Genomic DNA, 22500 nt, shown 5'->3' on the forward strand with positions numbered 1-22500 from the left:
GGGATCAAATAAGATATATCACTCTGAATGACTCAGTAGGTCTCGGTCACAGATTATGCCAAAAGACATCAGGTGTCCGCCAGTATGCCTACTAATCAACAATGACTTGGCAAGGACACCCTCCTCCTTGCTTTTACCTTAAAGAGAAACTCGAGAGAAAAATAACCCAGAACCTTCTTTCATTCTGAGGTAAGTTGCCCAACAACCACTGGTGAAATACCATCTGTTACCATAACAAATATTAAAGAAATTAAATTTTCAATTTCTTACAAATCAAATTAAAAGCATATTGCCATATCCTTCGTAATGGGCAAATACATCATAACTTTTCCCTGCATCGACATAATTCATTAGATTTGTGGATATTCAAATCTCGCACTCGACACACAAAGCGGCCAATTTTATTCATGACTATCTAATCTTTCATCAATGAGAAAAACACTGTCGTCAATTTCCTAAATATCTTTAGTTGTCGTTAATTTGGATAATGATTATCATCAACAACATTATCAAAAAGAGCTTTCGAAACTCAAACATTTCAGGTGTATAATGATTTCTTTCGGTTAATGTATTTCACAAGGTCATCATTTAGTGCTGTCTTATAAAACACGAGCTCTAATTCCTAAAGCAAATCATTGAAACGGTTCTGTTCTCAAATCAACCTTAACATACCCAATCATGAAAGTGGTATCAAAAACACCTCTTATTAAAACAGCTTACAAAACTCTATATAATTCCTTACTTCTTGAAATATTCTATTCATTCTGAAATTTCACAGACTGCAGTAATGCGTAGCACTGTGAGGTCAAACAGAAATTCTGAATGTTGAAAACGGCACAGAAACGCAGAGGTTAAACCAGGTCACAACAGGTGCGAAGTTACGTGTGGGTGGGTCAAATGTGATGCCGAAGTGGGCTGAGTACCTGTATGTAAACACAGGTGAAGGCCAACAATCATCAGAAGATGTCGTCATGGAAACCTAGATAAAACTATTTTTAAAATGTGCCCACATCTTTTTAATGGTTATGGGTCAGTACCTGATTTCTCCGGGCATGGTCAACCCCAATTGACATCTGAAACTTGGAAGACTGATGGTGGGTATTGATGTGGTAGGGACGTGGTTCACTAGCCTGGTGGGAAGTTGAGCCGAAGGGTATTTGGCCACTTCTACCAGAACCGTTTGCTAAGAACTTCTACCAATAGCAAGCTAAACACGAGCAGAAAAACTTCACCGAAAAACCCACCACCGCCGCAGTACCAAGAGAAAGTGGCTGGAAGTTGCTGTGGTCGCGAGTTGTTAAGTGGACCCTCTGGGGCACTTGACGAGCACCTAAACATCTTTTAACCAAAACAATTTGACTGAAATGGTCTCATTTCGGATAATACTGCTGAGACACCCAGCAGCTTTTCGCATACTAAAATAAAACCTTACATAATGTGGTACACGTTAAGAAAAATGAATACTGGAAAATGTAAAGAAAAAAATCTGAATGAAAATGACTAAAAAATCAAGTAATATACTTTATGGATAACATCGTAAAAGTCAACCATGTGATAAAAATCTATCCCTAAGGCAGGAAAGGAAAATACAAGATATTCATAAAATATCTCTCTCTCTCTCTCTCTCTCTCTCTCTCACAATTCCATGCCTCTCTCACGCTCTTTTACACTTCCTGATGCTCTCTCTCTCTATATCTCTCTCTCTCTATATATCACTCTCTCTATCTATATATATATATATATATATATATATATATACACTATATATATATATATATATTATATATATATATATATATACACTATAGTATTATATATATATATATATATATATATATATATATATATATATATATATATATATATATATATATGTGTGTGTGTGTGTGTGTGTGTGTGCTTGTGAATAGCAACGTTTTTGTTTGCTCATTGTATGTGTTTATTGTTCGTTTTTTCTATATTTCTTAGAATGTTTGCACAGAATCTCCCGGATAACCCCTCGTCAAGAGATTTAGGACAGCATTCTGGGTTATGTGATCTATCCTTAGCGTAAATAATAATAATAATAATAATAGTAATAACATCGACTCGCTCACTCCCGTCCTCGTTAGGCCTCAAAGTGACGCACTGACCAATAATAACGAATAACAATGTCAAATAAAAATGCTGTTACAAAATATGAAAAAGTGAAAAGTAATGTTACGTTATTACAATAAGATTGATACGGATGTCAAGTTCTGAATTAATGTTACTTGTGAATAACATCTAATCTAAATGACGCATAAATAAAACTTGACCTAAATATAGCACGAATAATCCTCAATGAGCTACTCAAGTGACCCCACCAAAGAGACATTCAGCGCCCCCCCCCAAAAAAAAGGAAGAAAATTGACCCAAAATAGCAAACCACAACATCTATTCACAACAACAATTCTATAGTTACGATAAATGAACACGAAAAAAGGAGGCTGTCACATCATTCATGATAATTATTGCTTTGCTGTCGGCCTGTACCATCATACAATTTTTATTTCTCATTACCTACAGTACAGCCTCATTATCATCGGCCGTACCAATGAATATGTAAGAATTTGAGGGCATAAATATGATGTATGTTGATTGTGCTACTTATTCATTATATGTGATACTTAGAATTTATAGAGAATTATTAATGAGAGAGAGAGAGAGAGAGAGAATGCTATTACATACAGTACATGTAATTTTTTAAAGTTGCTGTTTACTTGAATTCTTTATTCATTTCTTTACATATGTATGTAAGCATATCTCCAAAGAAAACCAATTCCCGTATCCAGTCATTTTTCCGCGATGTTTGCATTACCATCCCAGACACGTCCCAAACATGTTTTCGGCTTCCAACACCCACTGCATGACGTCGCCGCGCTCCTGATTATTCCATCCGACTTCACCTGCAAATTTTGGATTACGGTATTATACTGTGACACGAGAGACGACAAATCCGACTGGAGAACAAGTCATCCGTTATAAACAGCGCGCGCTATAAAAGGTTGCCCGTTCAGAACAACGTCACCTCTGCGACGTGAATATGCTTTTTCGTGTACAGGCAATTTTTCTCACTTCACGGATGCGAAATCTGACAGAGGCCAAAGACTGTTTGACAAGGAAGAGGAATGACACGCATCAGTCACCTTCAGTTTTTAAGCCTTGGAAGAGACAGCGTGATAGCAAACGCACAAAATAAAATATGACGGCTTTTACGTGATGTTCTATGAATACTATTATAGCTTCTACGTGGTGTCATACGGTACAAAGTCAAATACTAGCGCAGCCTCTACGTGGAGCCAAATGACTCAAAATAAAATACTGCTAATTATTATACGAGGTGTTATATATCACAAAATAATATACTAGATTCATATTAACCAAAATAAAATATTTTCACAGCCTATGTTAATATCCATTTAAATGAGTTATCAAATGATCCAAATATTCGCTATACCGCAGGTCCTCCGATCAATGAAGTGAAACACCACTGCGTCGGGTTAATCCCTGTATGAGTCACCACCGACGGTGCAAGACGCCCTTGGCACCTAAGCTCATCCTATGACCATTACATAGACTTGTGACAGACCTTAATGAGCCAATCAGCTTCGGAAATAGGTCACAACGGGGAACGTAAGCCAAACTGAGTGACGATGTTAATAAAAGATATTTGTCCATGAGGCGGGACCAGAGAATTTTGATTAAGGAAAAGGAAAGGAGAGAGAGAGAGAGAGAGAGAGAGAGAGAGAGAGAGCTTAGTTAGGGGCAGACCACTGAGCTGATTAACAGCTCTCCAGGCTGGCCCGAAGGGGGTGGAGAACCAATTGGAGCAACGGACCCAGTTAGCTGAGAACCGAACCTCATTAGAGCGAGAAAATGAATTTCTATCACCAGACTAACTCTTCATCACGGAATCGAACTAAGCCATCGAATGTGGTTGCTCAACCAAACAACAAAGGGGTTGAGAGAGAGAGAGAGAGAGGGGGAGGACAGGAGAGAGCCAAGACACAACTTAACTTTTTGTTCAAAACAAGAAAAAGTGAGATCAACTAAAGAGAGAGAGAGAGAGAGAGAGAGAGAGAGAGAGAGAGAGAGAGAATTGCACAAGAAGCCTTAATTTGTTTCTTCCGATAAACACTGAAGGGCTGACATCAATGCGTGCATCTTGAAAATATATATCTTACCACAAGGCCATTTCTTCCGCTACGCTGGCACTAAGCGGTGTCATACAGACATCCAATGGAGGCCCCTAACCGATTAACCCATTAATCGGTGCCAAGACCATCTGACATAAGTTCCTGTTATCAGCATCATACATCGTCATTCACAGGAAGTGCTGGATGTTTATCCATTTAATTATTGGCAGATTTCCCATTAAATTATCGAATTTCGCTCCCTAAATCACCGACTGCCTTCACATTTAGGGTTCTCGACTTGATGAATGCGCCCGGTGGCAAGTTCCACTTTCAGTACAAGGGACGTAATATTTGCAAAAAACTGTATAGAAACTGCTTTATCATTTGAGTTATTCTACACGTTGTGGTAGTTTTGAAAGAGGTTAATTTATAATCAAATAATTTAAAAAAATATAAAAAGGTTTATCATAATGTTTGTAACGTAAGATGAAAGCTAGTCATAAATTGAGCGCAATGTAAACTTGGCAGATGCAAGCAGAAAAGATAGCGTTAAAGTTTACTAAAAAGTATTCAGTTTTGCTTATCCAGTACGCGATCAATCCTTTAATCTATAAAAACACATTATATATATATATATATATATATATATATATATATATATATATTTATATTTCACATATATAATTACACATATTTGTGTATGTATGTATATATGCATTAATACCTGAAGATATATAAAAACTATAAAGCATAATAATAAAAAAGAAAATCATTAAACATTCGGAACAACGACGTCTCAAGTAATAAACAGCACTAACAAATAGAAAACAGGGAAAAAACCTATTTACATATTCAGCGCGAAGGAGCCTTTCACACGCGGAATATTTTTTGCAAAAAAAGATAAATAAAAAAAGCAAGTGGGGGAGGGGGGGGCGAGAAAACTGGCTTTAAAAGCTTGTACCCTGGTGCACCTGCACTCTTGCACGGAGACTGAAAACTTCTCGCGTTCTTGAACTCCAATTGAAGACGGTTGAATGACGTATAAGCCATTCATAGAAGCCCCATAACTAGGAGGCGACAAACAAACTAAAAGCGACTCCATGACTTAGTAGCTCAATCTGAGCCTCGCCTACTTCCATACCTAAGCGCCCTTTCTTCGGGAGAAAGCCGAGGGGAGTGGGTGTACCTACTATTTAAAGTACCATTATTCGTTATGATTATACGTGAACATGTCAAAATGGCCATTAGCTTTCTAATTAACTTCCGCAGAACTGGATATTGGCGAAGGGTGGAGGGAGGACGGGGAGCTTCAAAAAATAGTATCATTTTGCATGGATAAGACAGGTGGACAAGTATGGACTAATATTAATATATTATAAAAAAAGAAAAAAACTGAAATCGATGTACGTGTAAGAGCCAAAGAGGAAAAGCAAAAACATAATAAGAGTAACGAGTTTTATTAATAAAATGAAAATTGAAAATCTACAGAATTTCGGAAAGATGAAAAAAATATACGATTTGGGTACACAGGAAAGCTAAAGTGTAGGGAACAAGAGAGAGAGAGAGAGAGAGAGAGAGAGAGGTTAAAGAAGACGAATGACTTACGAGAGCGAGAGGGGAGCGTTAATACAAATATGGAGTGAATGGGTAAATGAATGGGTTCAATTACTATGGAATGAGACTATTTTATGGGGGCGGGGAAGAAAGAAGCCACAAAGGGCAGATGGTTATATAAATGGTTCAATTAAGAGAAATGACGGCTAAAAGAAAAATTGAAGATAAAAAAATAAACAAAAGAGCATTTAAACCTTAGATGGGATCAGGGTGAGAACACGTAATCACGAAATAAAAGTAAAGGAAACTGAAGACAGTGAATACAACTAAAAAAAAAAAAAAAAAAAAAAAGATTGAAACTGAAAGAAGACGCCTGACACTCCTGCCTTATCGCTTGCGAGAGTTATAGTTTATTTGAGATGACATTTCAATTTGCTTTAATCGAGTATATTTATATATATATATATATATATATATATATATATATATATATATATATATATATATATATATATATATATATATATATATATATCTCAATGATGAGAGGGTCATGAGCGACCTTTTTACCCATCACCTAAATTAAACTAACGGCACAGGTAAACATTTTTGTTATTAAGAGCGACCAAAGTACTAAGCGTTGACATGAGTCCCACAGGTGAGTGAAAAAACAACAGATTTCCTGATGAGAGAGAAAGAGGCAATTATACAAGAAATAGCAAAAGTTGCCATTAAACGATATCACTTCAGGAGAACAATTTCTTACAGACAAATGAGCACGAATATCTCTCTCTCTCTCTCTCTCTCTCTCTCTCTCTCTCTCTCTTTTAAGTTAGTTTTTTTCACCCTCTTTCAATTTCTCTTACATACTCAATTTCTCTTACATACTTCAACCAACCTTTCACTGATCTTGCTCTCAGACGCAACCCACACTGCTCTATATGCCTTCTTTTTGATTCACTTTCACTCACTACTAATTTCTCGTTAACATAAGTACATCCTTCGCCTTTCAACCAGGTAACGCGCAATATTTACAACGCATCTGTCAACGTTTTTAAACATGAACGAAAACCCTAAGTTAGGTGCCATTAGTGACTTACGATTTGTCAACAAGCATTTTAGTGCGAAATCGATTTCTTGTGTGATTTACTCCACTTTACTCATATAGACGCTATGGTTATTTTAACTAAGTATTAATGTTATTTTAAATTAGTTCCGGAGTCCATGGTTATTCTACTCAGAAAAGCCTACTTAGAATACTAAACTAATAGCGAAGAAAAGCCAAGTCAAAAGACCAGCTTTCATACTATCTACTATCACTGCCTGAAGCACCGCCCACTCAGACCGGTTGCCAGACATCACTTTCAGAAACAATCTTCACTGCCACTCATTTCGACTTTCAAAAACACTACACTATCCGAAGTGTAGAGTGTTTCAGGTGACTTGTCTTCAAAATCTATAACATATAAAAATAAATACTGCATTTCCGTAACCTTGCAACAGAGCGCAAAGGAACTAAGGATGGTTAAGTTTGATGTAAAACAACCAAACCGGAAACAGTTGGAGGTATTCAATGGAGTAAAACTTTACGCAAAAGAAATGCCAGTTTTACATTAGCTGAATGAATACGTACATACAAGTGTATGTTTGTGATTTTAGACAGCAAAATACAAATAAATAGCTAAATACAAAGCCTTTATCACTCATACCAGAAATGCAAAATTTGCCTTGTAATTATTCCTGAATAAATACACGATTACAGAAGAAATTAAATATGGTAGGCTTGTATGATTATTAAGACCACCACAACCAATACAACAAGCAATAATAATAATAATAATAATAATAATCGTAAAACATTATTATTCCATAGGGGGACAGCAACTGCAATCTTAGCTCGGCGCAAGAACATAAACACATGAAGGGATGTATATGTCAGTAGCCATCTAATTATCCGAATGGAATATAGCTTGGATATTAAACTGGTCTGTAATTAAATCTATCCAATAAATGCCTTGAAATTTACTCCTTGAAATCCCTTCCCTTTTAATGTAACAAGAAAACGAGCGTGGTTAGTTTAAACGAAAAATAGCTGAAAGGTTTAAAAAAACCAGCACAGGTCTTGAAAAAGATAAAGACTCAGTTTCAATCTGTGTGTGTGTGTGTGTGTGTATGAGAGAGAGAGAGAGAGAGAGAGAGAGAGAGAGAGAGAGAGAGAGAGAAATCCTACCACATGGAAATCTGTGACGCGGCGAAACTTATCTCAATGGGACCGTTGATCAAAGGCACGTAAATTGCAGATCCACTTAATATGCCAAGGCCGTGAAGGCACGACACGCTTTTCAAAAGCCCCAACTTGTCCCCAAAAGAGGGACAACAGTTTATCCACGACGATACTGAGACGAATGAGAGCTTACGGTCATGACGATGAAGTGGATTTGGGTCATGGGGTAATTATGACAGCGAATGCATTTCACGTTTGTGAGTCTCTTGCACACTGGATTCCTCTTCATCTTGTTTACTTGTTTACATTCCGGAGAGAGATGAAACAGTTTAGATAATAACACTTTACATGTGTTACAGCGTATAATGAAAATGATAAAATATACATTAGAAAATATACATGAAAATACATACATAAATAATGCATTCCTAAACAAACACAACATATGTATGTATATACACACTTATACTAATATCATGTATTCATCTACGAAGAGAAAACTACTTTAACAACAAATTTTTGTAGCTTGTACAATTAATACAGCTATCAATTTTACTACCAGTAAATATTTATGAGCACCTAAATTTACTAAAACTTACCATCTCACTTCCGCAATTCAGACATCAGATTTACAGAAATGAGAGAGAGAGAGAGAGAGAGAGAGAGAGAGAGAGAGAGAGAGAGAGAGAGAGAGAGAGAGAGAGAGAATGCTAATCATTTCCATTACCACCGGAAATATTCAAAACAATGTCTCGCAGTCTTACCTTCCAGCCGTGGTGACCTGCAAACTTCTTGTTTTTCCCATCTGTGTGACCAGCGCCTCTGGATGCTGGGACTCCACTTGCTGAGAGGAGGGGGCGGGCGAGAATATCCTGACGCCTCGACTCGTTGATTATCATTCCCACTCCCATAAACACTCAATCCCTCTTTGTTATTATCATCGTTTTCCGCCTTTTCTCCATTTTCCTGATACACCACCACAGTTCGCGGTGGCTCGACGGCCACGAATTCGAAGTCACTATCGGCGTCCGACCAAGAATACGCAGATTCTTGCCCTTCTTGGTGTCTCATTTCCCACGACTCCGAGGACGGGGGGTCATCAGAAGCCTTGGACGTGCTACGGGACACGCCTCCCGAGGATAAGGACGATGCCACGACGTCAGACGTCCTGGAATCAGATCGGTCTTGGGATCCAGAGGGAAAGCTTCCCGATATCGAGGTCCTGTTGGACGAATGGGAGTCGGTGCGATCCAGAGGAATTTGGTTTGACATGGTCATGTCCCTTGGCAACGAGGAGTGACGTCCTGTCGGGGACGACGACACCTGGGATGCATTTGATCCCTCCAAAGACTCCCCAGATGACAAGGAGGGCGTGACACTATCTGGTTTCAGCGTCTTTTGAACTAGCCTCTCAAACTTGAATTTGGCATCCTTAATCCTTCTTAGGGAAGAACTGATCGTTTCCTTGATGTCCTTCGAAGGAGGCTTTTCGTTGAAGCTGAACTTTCTCTTGAGTTTTCTTAATTTTCTCTGTCTCTTGGAAAGCATCTTGCCATCCACTTTGTCGTTATTTCCAGAGATGTTCGGTTCGAACATTTCTAGATTTAGGTTGTCCATGTCTGTGTCGTGCTCGGTCTCCGAAAACATTTCGAACTCAGCATCCGAAATGAGATCTTCGTCCGAGAAGTTCTCGATCACTTCCTGCTCTTCTAGTTCGTCGTATCCGACCATAGTCGGAAACGTCACTTCGCTGAATTCGTAGTTGCTACAAGGGACTATTTCGTCCACGCTCACCAAAGTATCCATACTTTTGGATGACTTTAAACTTTCCCTTCGGGAGCTTTTCGTGTCCTTCTCTGCAGGGGCCACGTCATCTAATATGTTGGCCTCCCCGACTTCCAGGAGATTAGGGAGCGATTTGGAATCGGACACAGGCGTGAATTTACCAGATTCTTTTAATTCTCTTGATGATCGTTTGCTGTTACTACCGTAATTGTCGCTGACTTTTTCATCGCCGATGCCCTCGTGGTCACTTGAATTTTGGAGGGCATCGAAATGAGGGAACTCAGACTCTATGGCCTTGTCGTCTCCTTCCACATCAGTGTCCGATTCCATCGTTGTGTCATCGGCTTGATCTAAGGGGGAAAATCCCCCCGATTCTTCCCTTGAGAAGCTGCCGGCAGATGCAACCGATTCGGTGCTGTCAAAGATGACGATGAGAGAGTCCGAATCGTCCTCGTTGTTGCTACGATCGTCATCTTTCTTGTTCTTATGAATCCCATCGACTTCTAAGGCCTGAACTTCAGCATCGATTTCAGCTTCCAGCTTCTCAAGTCACGCACCAGGTTACGTCGAAATTCAATTTCTCTCTCCGTATTATTGGGAGTGCCATTTCTTGCACTGGCATCATCGTTCATCCGGCTTCCATCTTTCATGATGCTACTCGGATGTTCGGTTTTCTCCGATATCTCTCTATCTTGCTCCTGCATCTTCTTCCATTGCTGTGCAATATCCTCGAACGTATGGAGAGTCAGCCTTCTAAATCTGTACGAAGTGGGCGACTTGTCTGGTTTCTTAACTCTCGGGATAAAATGCATTGATTTTCTTCTATCTTTTTTCAGGTCATCTTCGTCATTAACGTTACAGTGAGAGTGGGTATGGGTACGGTCGTCCTTTAAATCTTTTCTTTTGAGAGGACAGGAGGAAGGACAAATGAGTGGGAGATCCAATTTCAACTCAGCGCGGGAACCAGCTTGCGCATTCCTCATAATCTCTGCCCGTTTGACCAAAAATTCAGGTACGTCGGCCAGGACCATCTCATCGCAATCAATACCTGGGGTCTCTGGCAAATGAGAATTGATGACATCATGGTTGTTCTGTTTCCCTTCTTTCGGCCACACGGGGGGCGGCAGTGTCAGTCTCTTTCCATCCAAGGTGATGATGCCCTCGGGAGAGGACTTTCCATCTGTCAGCCCCTGTCTATTTTCCTGCTCAAATGATTCTAACTTGCAAGATTCCTCATCAAAGATGATTTTGGTCTCTTCCTTAATTTTGGACAAACAAGAGATACCCGAACTGAGTGACACTTTGCGACTTTCGCTCTCACTCGAGTCATTGAGGGATCCGGTCATTGAACTGACGCCCGAACTGGATGTTGTGCTGACGATGGACACTTTCTTATCTCCACCGTCAGATGCAGGGTCTAATTTAGCGACGTCCCACGGCGGTATGCCTTTGAGGCTCTTCTTCCTTCCTGGGAACCACTCCCAGTCGTCCGACACGGAGGAAGATATGGATACCTTCCTGGAGCTCATCTCGGACAGGGAGGATATCCCTGACGAGGCCGAAAGCCTCCTCCCGCCGAAAACATCGGGTGACAAATCTGTGAGGTCATCCTCAGGTGTGGTGATGGCCGAACTGAAGGACGTCTTCCTGCTATCAGGAGATTCACACGTCGATCCCTGGGAGTCCTTCCGAGGGAAAACAGGTTTAGGCGCTTCATGCTGGGGAGAATTTGGGCAACTGTCGTTGCTCAAAGAATCGTAAAAGGGCTTCAGAATTCCGACTTTTCTATTCATCTCGTCACTTGGGCACTCAGCATCACCATGCGCGATAAATTCGTCACTATTCTTATTTTCTGGAATCTTGGATGTTTGATTACTGAATTTGAATATGCGCAAGTCGTCGACTGTTTCTTGAACGGTTTCTTTAAGTGTATGAACCTCCTCATCAATATAATCACCACCACTCGAATCATCTATCATACCAATTATTGCTATCGGTTTACGGCTATCTTTTAATGATTCATTATCAACATCACAACCGGTCACTATGTCTGTTTGTATTGCAACAACATCATCACCTTTATCACCCAATTTCTGGCCACGCTTATCACTAACGTTTCCGAGGAACGAATTACAACTGGATGTCACTACTGTTAAGTGTTCGTCAGCACACACATCACTGCTCACACTGGGCACTGGACCCAAAGGAGTGCCAACGCTTTCACTCTCGGCTTCGACATCTGGTTCGTCGGGATGAACAGGTGTGAACGCTACATGTGCGGAACTCGAACTGTCAGTGAGGGAATGAGAAATTGTTGTGGCCGACTCACAACCAGTGCCGGCAGTAACTGACCCACTCACCAGAAGCCCGTGGCAGCTGCGTGCAATATCGTTACTGGTGATAGCTAAAGGGCGAATGGAAGTGGTCGTCGCCGCCGTGACAGTCTCTCGGCTCGTTACAGGCAGGCTCCAGTGCTGCTCACTGGCACTCGTCGATGGCAAATGGGCACTGGTGCCACTGATAATTCGTTCTGCGATCATAGTAGCCAGGGCATCAAGGTCAGGGGTAGGCTGGGCTTCGGCGGTGAAATCGAAAGTGTTGAAACTGGTCAGTGCCTGAGAGCCAGCGAGCGAGGGGGCAGGGGGATGAGGGGTCCGCGGGGGAGAGGGAGGAGGTGAGTGGGGTCGAGTAACCACGTGGGGAATGTTTACTCCCTCTCTCCTTAATGCTCCACCTCCATCTCCTCCCCTCCTTCTTTTTCTTCTTCTCTCTCCTCTACGAAACTTGCTTCACTTACTCTGCCGCTGCCGCTTTGCCAGTCGCACCACCGCCCACTTACGACCTCATTTTTACGCCCATCAACTGCTTTTACGTCATCGATGGCCGGTGGCCGAAACAAACCGTTTGAACGATTGGATGCAGTCACCTCTTCTCTCTCTTCTTCTTTTTCTTTGCCTCCCCTTTCTTCGTTTGTTTGCTTGGACTGACTTTTATCTTCCGTTTCTATTCTACTATTTCCCTTTGCCTTTTCTTCACTTTCTAGATCCACTTGACTGGAAACAATCTCTTTCCTACTTCCATGATCTTTTGCTCGCGCCTTACTTTGACAATCCACTTTCTTTTCCCTAAATAAATCCAGAGCCATTCCCGACAAGCTTTTTTCATTCATGTCAGGGGAACTGACCTTAAAGTCAGCACCCTCGAGCTCTCTTTTTTCATTAAGGTCATTAAGGGAGCGAATTTTGCCCAGGGCATCTACTGTTTTCGAGAGCGTGGCATCATTAGAAGCAAAAACAGCTATAACAACACTAGTTGGGGCGGCGGCAGAATCAGCAGTAGCATTGCTATTAATTGCACTATCTCTCGTGACAATCACATCACTTGCATATTTGACGGCGTCGCAAGAAGTTGCATAATCAATGGACGGATTGGAAACTGAAGCACAACTAAGAATACTTGCGGAGGGCGGGTTAGTAATTTCCGGGGTTAGTAAGGTGTTAGTAGAGTCGCTCTTCGGATGGTCTCGACTGCGACCCTCTTCGTCGTCGTCACTGTTAGTTAATACAATATCGACGACGGTCTCAAATGTTTGCCTGATCTCGGTCTCTCCTGACCCCCTCACTTCTTCTTCTTCCTCTTCTACCACCTGAAGGGGACGGAGATTACCTGAGACAGACGACTGTGTTTGACTGGTACCCAGGGCAGAACCCGCTTGAGACGATCGAGAACTGCCCTTACCTAATCCTAAAAAAGGCTTCACAATTACTTTGTGGGGAGCAGCTTCTAGGAACCCGTCCTTCTCCTCAGAGGCCTCTGGTATATCAGGCGTAGCCGCTGCAGTGCCGCCTTCTGTCTCTTCTTCGCTCGTCGTTTCCGCCACAGGATCTAAGCCCGAACTGGAGGTGGTGTCGGGTTCTCCTACATCAGCCAAATTGCCATCATCATAGGAGTCCTGCTCCTGGTAGTGAGTGCCGTCGCTCTTCTGCTCGGATAGCGAGCTTCCTACGGACGATATCATGGAGGAGCTACCTGAGGGGAAGGTAAAACTTGCTTTCCCACCTGTAGAGTCTAAAACGAGGAAGAACTCGTCTATATCTGAGTCATCGTTAGGAGGAGACTCGCTCTCCCAGTTGGCTACAAAATGTCTCAGAATCAACTGAGACTCCTGATACTCTGCAGGGGCACAAGTATCCTGCGAGTCTGTCATGTGAGCCATTTCTTCGTCTGTAGCCCCTAAGGAGGACACGTGAACTTCTTTGCTGTCATTTGTCGAACATGAAGAGTCTTCGTCACCTTCGTCAGGCTTCCCTTTTTCATCTGTAGGATTTTTACACGAACCTTCGAAGTCTGGCACCTTAAATTTGCTCTCTAAGCTTATGAAAAAGGTGGTGTTCTTGGCGGGCGATTTTAGAGTGGCCTGGACAAGTCTTGTGGAAGCCAGAAGTGTTTGGGGCGTGTCTTGCGTAGCCCGAAGGAAAGAAACGTCCCCTAGGCGCGCGGTTTTAAAGGTCTGGCAGGTCGAATTCTCACCTGGTTTCTTTTTCTCATCATTTTTATCAGCTGTTACTCTCAATCCCTTTTCTTCTTCTTCTGTTTCGTATAAATCTTTCGTCGGGTCCTCTGACGATGACTCCATTGTCGTGGCCTCCGGTGTCACTTCCTCCTCCTCTTCTTCTAAAGAACTTCTCTCCTCTGTCTTGTTACTGCTTGCTGACGAATTCAGATCGATCTGTACTTCCGTCGAAATATTATCTCTCATTTGGCTGTCTTCCGAATCGCCGGGGTCCTCGTCACCCGTTCTCTGTTCCTGGGTGCTGTCAGAATCTGGGCTACTTGTGCTGGTCGTCGACTTCTGACGTTCAAAGAATTCCCTCAATTCGCTAACAAGCCGCGGACGGACGTCCTCCAAGGAGTCATTGTAACAACAACTCTTACGTCCTTCTGAAGTGAGTATGGGAGAAATAGGCGACACGGGGCTCACGGGTAAATCCTCTAAGGAATCAGCACTCAGGACGCTAGCTTTCCTCACAGCATCATTATCTGGGTTGCCTGCCGCCTCCTGAGAGGCAGAGGTCGGAGGGGCAGGCTGATGATGTGCCACCCTTGACGGATAACTGGAGTACAAGTAACCGCCCTTTGAATGATATCCTTCGGTACAAGGATACGTACCGTGGGACTGATAGCCCTCGGGGTGATCGTATATGGGGCAACCTACGCCGTCATCCACAACATGGAAGTTCTCCCTGGAGTGAGGATGGTGAAGTTGGTGTTGATGGTGGTGTTGATGATGGTGATGGTGATGCTGAAAAACAGGACTGGCATAACCGGGGTTGGGGGAAAAATGGGCACTGCCATTATGGGAGTAATTTCTTGCCATGGAGGGAGTGGCATAATGGCTTTCACTAGCCGAGGAATAATCGTGGCAATGCTGGGGGTTGACATACGTCGGGTGATGCTGGAATCCAGGATTGACGTAGGTCGGAAGGGGGCCATACGACTGTTGGGGGGCCTTGTGGGGCTGCTGATAATTTGGGTAGGGGTAAGAGGGCGGATATGGGTGGGCATGGTGGGCGGCAGCAGGTGCATGATGAGCATGTGATCTTACGGCACCATGTTGCATTCTCAGATTTTCCAGCGAGTCGTGAAGGTTGGCGGCATCCTCGTCGCTCAAGCAGCGCTCTAGACTAAAATAACCCCCTTCGGCGTGACCCGGATGCTCTGGGTGACTGCCCACCCCTCCCTGAGCCAGATCTGGCGAGGGCGTGAGCGTATGGGCGTGGCTCTCGAGGGAATCCAGTCCTTCGTCCTCTTCCGTGGGCATGACGGGTTCGTGACAGGATGATGACTGTCGCGTAACGTAAAGATCCAGATGCTGGAAGGACACACCGGACAGGGCCCTATAGACGCCTCGGTGGCCGTGGCGACCTCTGACGCTGCCATCACCTCCGCCCATACCACCGCCTCCGCCCACGACCATCACTGCCCGCGCCGGATGATCGCCACCCTCGACGCTGGACACTGTGCCCCCGCCCCATGAGAACTCTCGTGTGGCGTCCATAGCTATAGGGACATCTCTGGGACCTATACTCTACCGCCCGTGAAAACAACAAGATAATTCTGCTGAGGAAAATGATGCGTTTTGAGCGTGCCTCAGATAAGCCTCCTATGAGGCACACAACCTCTTTTTTTCTCTCTCTCTTATGTTTACCTCTATATGCACTATCTGCAAGAGCAATCTAGTTTATATGTAAAAAACCTACAATAATTCTAGGTCCGCTGGCGCTTTAATGTTGGGCAGCAACCTAAATAAATCTCAATGAATAAGTCCTCTGTTTCTCCCTTGCAACAATCTTCTCAGTAATATTATTCTTCTCTTAAAATCGAGCGACCAAAATAAAGTTCTTGTGACGAGATGTAGATCCTGACCATATCGCCAACTTTCCTTAAGTCATTATCAGTCACTGTCTCCGGTTTACTTCACAAGAATCGGAAATTAAAATACTAAGAAAATGAACACATTTTCAAATAGTTTGATCGGAAAGTTTGGAAATGACTTCATCACTCAGCTAAATCAATTCTGTCATTATTTTCGGCTCAATTTCCCTCGAGCCTAAAAAATGATAAAGGTTATCTACAATCAGTTTTTCTAATTTTCAGAAAACCTTTGAAAAGCCGCCTGAGTTCTCTGGTTCACTTTTCCTTTGGTCGTCACATTCGCCTGTTTTTTTTTTATTTTTCATTTAAGTAAGCGGAAATCTGAAAGAAAAATGATAATGGTAAAAAATGCAATGAAAACATACTCTGCGACTTACATTTAAAGGTCGCAAGGATTGCCCGAGGAGATACACTGGAAGATCATGTGGCTTAATTTCTCTTTTTTTTCTTCAACAATATCATACAATTTCGTAACATATTTACACTGACCTCGACCAGGTTTACCTATACAATACTTAGTAAGCATATAAGTCACCTTTCCCGTACGGAAGACCAAGGTTAAAATGCAAAACTCGCACATATATATACATATATATGTACGTATTCGTATACGTATATGTTTCTAAGAAAAAGAATACCCTTTCATTGATACATTCAAAAAGATCACAAATGCCATTAACAATATGAATCTCTTTATTTCAGTGAATAACGTATTTTCCAGAACACTGATGACGGCATGAGAGGTTCTGTTACAATTCCGTTACAGTTAAATCGATAATCCGTACAGTATTATGCTTGGGGCTCAGTGTTTTTCATAGCTAAAACGGCACTATACAATGAAAAAAAGAACCCTGAATGAATATGTATCAACGAACATTATATTCTTCAGTAAATACTATGACAAAAAAACAAAAAAATTACTAACTCACACACATATATATATATATATATATATATATATATATATATATATATATGCACACATAAACACACATATATATATAATGTGTTATATATATAAGTGATATATATATATATATATATATATATATATATATATATATATATATATATATATATATATATATATATATATATACATATACATATATACATACGAATACAAATATAACCATGGGTGCCTTACATACTTACATACATACATACATACATACACATGTATGTATATGTACGTATGCATGGGTATGTGCCACAGAATCATTCATCTACATAAACATGTCACTAATTCATATACAGTCTGCATTAGGAATAAACAACACCATGAGGCTGGTCAGCAGGGCATGGAATATAAAAAGAGCAACATCTGGAAGCACGCGCCCTGAGAGAGAGAGAGAGAGAGAGAGAGAGAGAGAGAGAGAGAGAGAGAAAACCATTGGTATGCAAGTCGTTCTTTCGCCTAGTAAAGTCATTCATCAGAGGAACTAGCGGTCCTGTTGTTCATAGTATAAACTAGAGTATTTGTGCGTCAGAAGGACCATTCAGATGCTATGTCACTAAAGGAGATAATCGCCTTGCTACTCTTGTGATTACCGACCAAGTTGGCGGAGAATTAGGTCACCCTACTGGCCCTGAACAGGACTCTGTACCATCTCCACACCCCTGCCTGACCCGATCCCCACCCGCGGGCCTGCTTCTCTCTCTCTCTCTCTCTCTCTCTCTCTCTCTCTCTCTCTCTCTCTCTCTCTCTCTTTTCACTTACTCCCGTTAAAATTTTTTTTCTTTTTCGTGAATACGAGAAGGTCAGGCATCTAATCGCGCTGCCCAAATCCCCTTTTACAGACAATCTCGAGTAAACCTGTTTCAACTGAACTTTGCAGAGAGAGAGAGAGAGAGAGAGAGAGAGAGAGAGTTGGTAACTGCATTTGCATTTATATTTTCATTACGGAGTACCAGCAAATACAACGACGCCCTATATAATACGAAGCGTTTATAGCGCTCGATCCATAAATATTTACCCAAAATCATACGGAATTCCATTAACCACACCAGCTAAATGAAAACTCGGACCTTATTGTCAAAACGTAATAGTCCAAATGTTTTGTTCACGAATCAGAATGACCTAGGCATCAAGTGTTTGTTATTTTGTAGGTCTTTCTCTCGGATCGAATTAACTTAGCAGAAGTTGGGTTGGTTTTGCCGTAGACTTTTATTTCTTAACGGTAACTATGATATTTGTAACGGTAACGTTACTAATTTTTTCAGTTTCTCGAGAATAGCAATATTTTGTGAATCTTTCAAGAAAATCTCAAAGTACCTCATAACCTTATGGACAACCTAACCAGAGAACGATCCCGTCTCTGCGATGTAAACACGGCAAATACCGCCTTGGAGCCTGTACGACGAGAGATTTACCACAACAAAGTACCGATAAACGTCCTTTTATCGCCTCAATTTCTGGAAACGTTTCACCCCAAATGAAACACGCCAGTCATCCATCAAAACTAAAGTCCGTTTCCGCGTCGCATTGCATGACCAGAGACATAGAAGCGTAGTAATAACAGCCTGTATACATTCCCCTTCAGAATTCCAAATAGGAAAAGCATCCAGAAATAAACGACAGCAAATGCATAACACATGTCCCGACGTAAGTTACAGGTGTGATCTATAATCCATCAAGAGGCCGACAGGTGTTCGGATACTATTCCCCCCCCCTCCACCCCGCAACACCCTCGGGAAAAACATACCTATCTAAGCCAGTATCCCGGATTATTTCTCCAGTCCCTCCCTCCCTTCCTGGTTAGACACCCCTCCTCGGTAAGGGGCACTGACTGAGCTTATCCCGTGAAAATTAGCTCAAAGTTATCTGGGTTGATTGATGATATTGCTCCTATTTTCACAGAACGGGAATCAACCTACTGTTTCCAAAAATAGGGGGATGAGGTATTTTGGCTCTCTCTCTCTCTCTCTCTATACACAAACAAATCTATATATATATACTGTATATACACACACACACACACATATATATACTGTATATACATATATATATATATATATATATATATATATATATATATGAGAGAGAAGAGAGAGAGAGAAGAGAAAGAGAGAGAGAGAGAGAGAGAGAGAGAGAAGACGTTATTCATTTTGTTGAATGTGTATATAATAAGAGAACCCTTCACTTGTTTGAAAAATTACTGTACGTGCCTTTATTACAATCATATATATATAAATAGTTGACAGTGTGCTTTTTCGTTATGAAATAACAAACAGCTCAGAAATTTCTTGCCAGGATCTTATACACACACACACACACACACACACATATACATATATATATATTATATATATATATATATATATATATATATATATATATATATATATATATATATGCAATATATATATATATATATATATATATATATATAGCTCTTAGTAGCAAATTTTTATATATTCTAATGTCATTTTCGTCAAGTATATCATTCATCTTCCTCGATTAATTATGATTAAAGCTTTATGTTTTACTTTTAACGTTAATAAAGCCCACCAGTGTGCTTATGCTATCATCTTAATTTTGTATAATCTTACAGTATGTAAATAACTGCGCAAATTATCGTTGACAGGAATGACCACTGTTTAATTATACAACCTTTGTTCTTTCTTATTACCCTCTCTCTCCAAACTCACATGTATAAACACACATAAAACATACTAATTCATGTATGCAAAATAGCTTTTTTTAAGTGATTAGACTTAAAAGATGAAGAGTACACCAAATAACTGCTATCTAACTGTTGAACATGGTGTGCAAATCTAGAGGGACGAATAATTCCTCAAAGAATCTCTCAACATATAGTTAACCTTTAAAAAGTCTGTGATCACACATGTGTGTGCAAGTATGTATGTATGTATGTATGCATTTCTGTGTATATAAATTTATATATATGTATATATATATGTGTATATATATATATATATATATATATATATATATATATTAGAGAGAGAGAGAGATAGAGAGAGATAGATATATTAGAGAGAGAGAGAGAGAGAGAGAGAGAGAGGGAGAGAGAGAGAGAGAGAGAGACAGAGACAGAGAGAGAGAGAAATGATAGCTTTTGTTACTTATTTTCACCTCTACAAATCAATGCAATAAGTAGCCAGTTAAACATGTAGCGCCATTATTTCGGTCTATGAATTTTAACAAAAGCAAAAATATAAAGAATAAATTAAGTGCCCTATCTTCACAGTTTAAAGAATAAATACCCATGGGTGAACAGTCAAAATAATAATAATACTAAAAAACGTACGAGGGTGAATATCAAAGTCAAGGCAGGAATAGGCACGGATGAACAACGGGAGGTAAAAATATCTATATACAGGGATGAACGGAAGGTAAAAGAAAAGATAAACAGGGGTGAACACTGAGTTAAAAGTTATACAATTATACATTATTTGAAAGAAAACAACAAAAAATGTACAATACATGTTAACAAAATTTGACTATAAAATTAACGCGATAAAACCAACTACACAACTGAATAACATCAGTAATTCTGTCAAACATAACGCTCATTTAGCATCGCATACGTAATCGCATTACGATCACAACTGTGCGATTCGGTGATTTTATTTAATGAGTAGCAGTTGTAACTCCCATTCCAAATGAATGTTTCTAATGCCTCCACAGTGGTTCAGTAGTTAAAAGATGAAGGCTATAATGACTCCTTTTTTTAAGCAACTTTCTATTTATGGTACCGGTTTACTGTTAATAAAAACAGAATGTTTCAAATTCATTCCAATATTATTAAATGACCTAATACAAGCGAACTATAGCCACAAAAATGATCTGAAACTTAAATGCATTCTATAAAGCCTATTTCAATATTCAACAGATTAATTCAAAATTCAATAAACGTCATAAAGGAACAATACTAAATCGTCCCCACTGCAGAGAACATGACCCAAGTTATTAATATCGAAGAAGCCCCAAAGGTGCTTCGTACAGAAACCCCAGACCATGGTCAACGGTTTAATTCACAAAACTCTACGGTATCTTCACTCCAGTTTCAATTACTTCGTCCTATTGAAAATTATGTCCATAATAGAATATAAATTTGGGCGTTGCTAACATTGATTATTATTATTATTATTATTATTATTATTATTATTATGCAGGTCCAAGCTGAGACACAAATAAACGGACAGTAGTCATTTCCATTATAAAGAAAATTAGGATAAATATAACAAAGTAACCAATACATCTTATAAAGAGAGAGAGAGAGAGAGAGAGAGAGAGAGAGAGAGAGAGAGAGAGAGAGCTGTATTCATTATTCACAGCATATCCTACCTTCCAGCCCTTCGCAAGCAATCTATATAATTAGTCACATTTAAGCGTAACCCTAATAGTTGCTAGGGCAACCGTCCGAAAACAAACATGCATGCAGTTGCATGCTACATATATCGAGACAAGGGAGAAGAAAAAGCAGATGATTATAAACTGCATCCTTGGGTTCTCAGTTGCCTAATTGGATTTTCGTAGAGACGTACAAGTCATGGAACACGCAAATTACTCAAGGATTCTCATGTATGCAACGTCTAGCATCAAAAGAAGTATAAGTATTGTATCAAAGAAAAAATAAATAGTATTCACATGATCCGCCAATGATTAAGTTTTTTTTTAATGTAACGTCTACAGTATAAGGCTTGTGTCTGCAAAAAGTGCAAACATGTTCAGGGACCGAAACCTGTCCTAGATTTCAACAGAGGATGTTTTCAGAATCTGCCTCGCCTTAGCTGTTCTGCAAAGCAATCGTTTAATTCATATATGAAATATTTTTAACCCAGAGGTGACAACCTGAAACTTCATTAAAACGTCTGTATTATTCAACAAAAACTCTCATAAAATTTAATTCTCAGTTTAAAAAAATACGTTATATTTCTACTGAAAAAATCTTACAATAACTCGGATAGTGGCAACTCTATCTGACCTATGAATTCTGAGTACAGATCTTGACCTCACTCAACATATCCGCTCCATTAGTGGAATGTTCATATCAACTAAGAAGTCTCTACCTTGCACAATTAAAAAGCTGTGACCGTTTAAATAATGTTAAATATATAAAATAAAAGACAGTTGCAGTTTAAAGATAGATTTTTAATTTCATTTTAGCTTCTCTCTCTCTCTCTCTCTCTCTCTCTCTCTCTCTCTCTCTCTCTCTCACCAACTCTGGACTTTACCGTGCATTACCGGTTAACTAAAAAGTTCAGAAAGCATTAGAAGTATTTTAATATTCAAAAAATACCCAAGGCCCCTAAACTACCATTAAACAACAATCAGATTCTATTTCTAAATTTAATTCTACGAAGATATCAAACTGC

General features: G+C 40.3%; 2 protein-coding genes across 3 annotated transcripts in view; both read right to left on the minus strand.

The window, feature by feature from the left end:
* Positions 1–13740, minus strand: part of LOC136844920 (ras GTPase-activating protein nGAP-like) — an 850124-nt gene extending 836384 nt beyond the window's left edge. For both annotated transcript variants that reach the window (XM_067114267.1, XM_067114266.1), the window contains exon 1: positions 8700–13740. In XM_067114267.1, the coding sequence (XP_066970368.1) occupies positions 8700–10050 (1351 nt within the window). In that variant the 5' untranslated portion in view covers positions 10051–13740. The remainder of the gene's footprint in view (positions 1–8699) is intronic.
* LOC136844922 (dentin sialophosphoprotein-like) overlaps positions 9451–22500 on the minus strand; it is a 97981-nt gene continuing 84931 nt past the window's right edge. Inside the window, exon 2 of the mRNA XM_067114269.1 lies at positions 9451–16476. Coding sequence (XP_066970370.1) covers positions 12443–15778 — 3336 coding nt within the window. The 5' untranslated portion in view covers positions 15779–16476 and the 3' untranslated portion in view covers positions 9451–12442. The remainder of the gene's footprint in view (positions 16477–22500) is intronic.

Source organism: Macrobrachium rosenbergii, chromosome 13, assembly GCF_040412425.1.
Source record: "Macrobrachium rosenbergii isolate ZJJX-2024 chromosome 13, ASM4041242v1, whole genome shotgun sequence".
Classification (NCBI taxonomy): Eukaryota; Metazoa; Arthropoda; class Malacostraca; order Decapoda; family Palaemonidae; genus Macrobrachium; species Macrobrachium rosenbergii.